Source organism: Triturus cristatus, chromosome 9 (assembly GCF_964204655.1).
Source record: "Triturus cristatus chromosome 9, aTriCri1.1, whole genome shotgun sequence".
Lineage (NCBI taxonomy): Eukaryota > Metazoa > Chordata > Amphibia > Caudata > Salamandridae > Triturus > Triturus cristatus.
In genome coordinates this window covers 1053850483-1053854539 of record NC_140592.1, presented here as the reverse complement: position 1 = coordinate 1053854539, position 4057 = coordinate 1053850483, and the positions used below count along the sequence as shown (strand labels likewise).

At 48.9% G+C, this 4057-nt stretch overlaps 1 protein-coding gene across 1 annotated transcript; it reads right to left on the bottom strand.

The window, feature by feature from the left end:
• Window positions 1-6: 6 nt before the first annotated feature.
• Window positions 7-3780, bottom strand: CHAC1 (ChaC glutathione specific gamma-glutamylcyclotransferase 1). Its single transcript, XM_085626920.1, has 3 exons — window positions 3311-3780; window positions 2754-2789; window positions 7-1462 (listed from the first exon to the last, which is right to left on the bottom strand). Exons 1-3 carry the CDS (start codon window positions 3488-3490, stop codon window positions 1055-1057), a joined length of 624 nt encoding a protein of 207 aa, XP_085483046.1. The 5' UTR covers window positions 3491-3780; the 3' UTR covers window positions 7-1054.
• Between the last annotated feature and the right edge of the window lie 277 nt (window positions 3781-4057).

Sequence of the window (4057 nt, the reverse complement as noted above, 5' to 3'; positions counted from 1 at the left end):
GAACTTGGTTTACTATAACTTTAACTTGTTTTAAAATGTGCAACTGATCTTGTTCGCAGGCCCAGTGTTTATGGTTATTGCGGTAAAACCGACAAGGGATTCAGTACTGAAGAATGAACCGCTTTGAAACAGAGAAAGACATATTTGAAAGCATCCTACATACCACCAGTGCCAACAATCTGCCCACTGCCCCGCAGATCACATAATGAACTAATGGCCTTGTAGGTTGCAGAGGAACCACAGGATCATAAAGAACACCTGGGTGGACCATTTTGAGCAAAGGGCAGGGCCAGCAACTAAAGTGAGCAGTCCTGATATCTTAACTGTACTGTTTGCGCACAAAAACATAAAATAAATAAAATACAGGTTTAAATAATAATACTCAATACGTTCACACAATTCAAGTGACAACCATTAGACTTAGTGTGTCATTTGGCAAAAGTCAGGGTTTGCCGAGCAAGTGGCAGAATTTCGATGTACAAGAAGCAGGCCCCTGATCAACAGAATGCAGGAGGGCTGAATCAAGTATGGAGGTAGAGTAAATAATAGACTTGTAATGCCCGGCAGCCCAGGAAAGGCCTGCTCACCTGGACCGCAGCGCAAAAGGGAGAAAAATCATAACAGAATGACAGCAGTGAAAGAACAACGCTGCAGGTGTGACAGTCAGTATTACATCTCACGCAGGTGGCCATTGAAATGTGCCTCCAGGCCTCTGCAAGTCTGCCTGATAAAGTTTGTTTTACCCTAGGTTCATTGGTGCAATGAGATTTTATCTTCCTGCACTATTTATCATCTCATTGCTCAGATTCTCATACTCCAGAGGTGCCAATCATAGATTCCAAGAAGACCGGATCTATACCAGATTTTCAGGGTAGCTGCAAAAAATACGTTTACATACAGTGAGGCTAAACAGCACCCTATAGAATCAGTGGCTTTTCGAAATCTGGTCCTCCTGTTTCTATGTTGAACACCAGCAGCATAACCTGTGGCAATGAGGTGCAGTGGTCACTGTTTCTTGAGCCGGGCCTGTGCTACCAGTAGGCCCCTGCGCCTTTCAGCAGAGAAGTGACATAGGGTCATCGGGACTATAGAGGCAGGGCAGGATAGCGACGAGGGCTTCTTCTACCTGGAAAAGGTGCTTGTCCTCCGCCTCGGGGCAGAAGAAGCGCATAAAGTCTGCAAGCCGCAGCAGATACTCGATGTTGTGGCCGGAGCGCCCGCTGGACACGATGATTTGGGCAGCAATGTCCTCCTCTGGGGCAGGGCCCAGGTAGATGGGGTTGAAGGGGGTGGCGATGAAGACCAGTGCCAGGACAGCATCCTCCTCCTGCCCCTCCTGTGGGTAGAAGTTCACCAGCTTTGTGATGTAGCCTCCCAGGACGGATTCGCGGATGTTGAGGTATTCCAGGGAAGCCTCGATTTGCTCACCACGTACCTCGTAGGCGACGCCCCATGTGCAGGCCTGGAATGGAAAATACCGCGAGAGGTCAATTCATAGCCATACTTCATGTCATAGGAAAAACAGGAAATGTTATACATGTTACTCTGTGGCATAAAAATAAGGACCCTGGCAGCTGAAAGTACTTCCTAAAAGCCATAGATCGTAGAGGCAGGCAACCCCACATTCAGTGATATGTGTGACTTAGCAAGGGTACTAGCCCGAAAGCCCCAGCCGTTCCATGCCAGTGTAAGTAACTCTTCCAGTCCTGGTTTTCTTTGCAGCCTTGGTAGTGAAGTCCCGCATTTACAACGTGAAAGCATAACTACAAGTCTCAGATTTCACGAGAACACCAAAACTGGATGAACACTCACAGCTGACACACGGTCTATTCCTACGATCTAGCAAGGTCTGGTGTCGTAACGCTTACGTATGAATGAACCTCGCTGTTGTTCACGAGACAGACGTAGCTGCATTGCACAAGATGGATGTTTTCCTTCCCTTAAATGGCTGTAGATAAGTTTCCACTGAAAGTTTGAAACTGATACGCAACCTGGGATTTCCCTTTGGTTTTGAGTCTAATTAAAGGCAGATTTGCACGAGTTTTAATGGTACATACTGCCAAAATATGAATGTCTTGAGTTAGGGTAAACACTCGTTGTAGAGCGCACTGAACCAGAATCTGTGAGATTCATTGCTGCCATTGTTTCTATGCAGCATGTGCTGAACTTGGAGACATCAGCTACGCGGTGCACAGGCTCGGTGCCAGGCTCTGACGTCAGGGAACCAGTCACACTCCCCGAGCAGTGCTCACGGTGTCTAAGGTTTGCAGCCTGGCGGGCATGCAGCCAGAGCATACTGCGTTCTACCGTGCCATCTCTGACGCCTGCCTGCGGTGTTTACATGGGCACCGGACATGCTGTCACGGGAGCCTGAATTCTAATCTCGACCATATAATTAGGCCCAAGCGAGTGAGCCTGGGGAATCGCACTTTCCTCTGTATGCTGAACATAAGACGTGCCTCTCTCTTGAGTGATTCAAATCTTTAACTTTGGTTCTAATCTTGATACATTATTCTGACATTCCAACGACTGTGCCTGTTGCCTTTTTTTCCAGTAGTGCGTGCACCTCTTTCACACTCCCTCACCAGCACCTATATTATAAACCCTCCTCCCCCTTCTAAAACGCTAGCACCCCCACGCAGTGAGGGCGGATGTGTACATCAGAGTGCCACTCATCTGCAGACTCTAGCGCTTGGAATGCTAACGGCACCAGAGTGGCATGCACTGGTTGAATGACGGGAGGGTGTACTTACATCATAGTCCTCGTGCAGCGTCACCACGCGGCCAGGCTGAGGAGGGAAGGAAACGAGAGGTAAGTTCACTGGGCACGGGCCAAACCAAGGCAAGCACATGTTAACAGCACAACAAAGCTAGAAAGCAAGGCTATGAAATGTGAAAATGCTGCCTACCTGATTATTCACACACACTATAGGGATATTTAACATTAACAGTCTTGAAAAACATGTTGTTGCATAGTACAAAAAACATTACTCGTCCATGAATGATTAAAATATTTCATAATTATAGTATACTAAAAGAAGTGCACGTGCAAAGCACAATACACGGAGCATGGACTTTCTGGCAATGCAGCATTTAGAGTTCTATTGAAAGCATGGAACCTACCCACAGCCAAATCAGCCCATATTATTACTGTTATGTAACTGATAAAACCAATATTTAAAGGTACAGTGCCCACCGGTGTATACACCTTGCTATTGCATCAGTAGCATGCCACGCATGTGCGGCCCTGCAACAAGCCTAGGTATGTATAGCTTGCCCACTGCAGCTGTCAGCGGGAATCGCCACTTACCATCTCGTCACTGCCGCGGTGGAAGGTGTCTCCTTGCCAGAACTTCCGGCTGTATCCCTGAATGAAGCCCACCCTGCTGGTGGTGAACTCGAAGTCGGGCTTCCAGACCAGGGACCCGTACCCGAAGATCCAGAGGGCGCTGTCTGGCATCTGAATGGAGGTTGCATCAGCTGGCTCCATGGCAGTGGTGGGCACAGGTGGTGCCGGGGGCGCGGCTGGGGTCTCTCGGGAACAGGATGCTAGGAAGGGCTCCGGCTGCTTCCCTTGGCCGTCACCAGCACTGAGGTTGAAGAGAGGTAAGGCTGGGGGTGATCAGATGGTGTTTCACGCAATTCTGCTTCCGGAGACCACTTTCTACTCATAGGCATTAGCGTAACGTGAGAAGGAACTACGGTGGAAAGAGTCCGCCGGATTGAGCTTGTCACCCCCTTGCGATAGTGTGCGGCAAACCCCGGCCCTCGCCGCTTCTTATTTCTCGGTACCCCACTGCACGGCCTTCTAATGATTAATTAGCCAATCGGGAAGCGTTCCGACTTCCACTTCTATCCAATCACAAGCTCTCGAATTAGAATCAGGGCGGGGTTTGCAGCCCCCGCCCATTTTTCCAGACAGGCAGAGCAATGGTTGGCTAATAAGAGCTTTCTTGTGCTAGGGAAAGCCTCGCTTTTATTGGTTACCTGGACGGATACGCCTGTCGATCACTGCTGGCATGATGCAACTGCTAAGCGGTGTTTCAGAGAGTTCTGA

What these genes read in the sequence shown, in the direction of transcription:
- CHAC1 (XM_085626920.1), bottom strand. Translation starts at nt 3,490, where the DNA reads ATGGAGCCAGCTGATGCAACCTCCATTCAGATGCCAGACAGCGCCCTC. An exon ending in ACCGCGGCAGTGACGAGATG is followed by an intron (nt 2,790 to 3,310) that starts GTAAGTGGCGAT and finishes TTCCCTCCTCAG; the next exon opens with CCTGGCCGCGTGGTGACGCT. An exon ending in CGCTGCACGAGGACTATGAT is followed by an intron (nt 1,463 to 2,753) that starts GTAAGTACACCC and finishes TTTCCATTCCAG; the next exon opens with GCCTGCACATGGGGCGTCGC.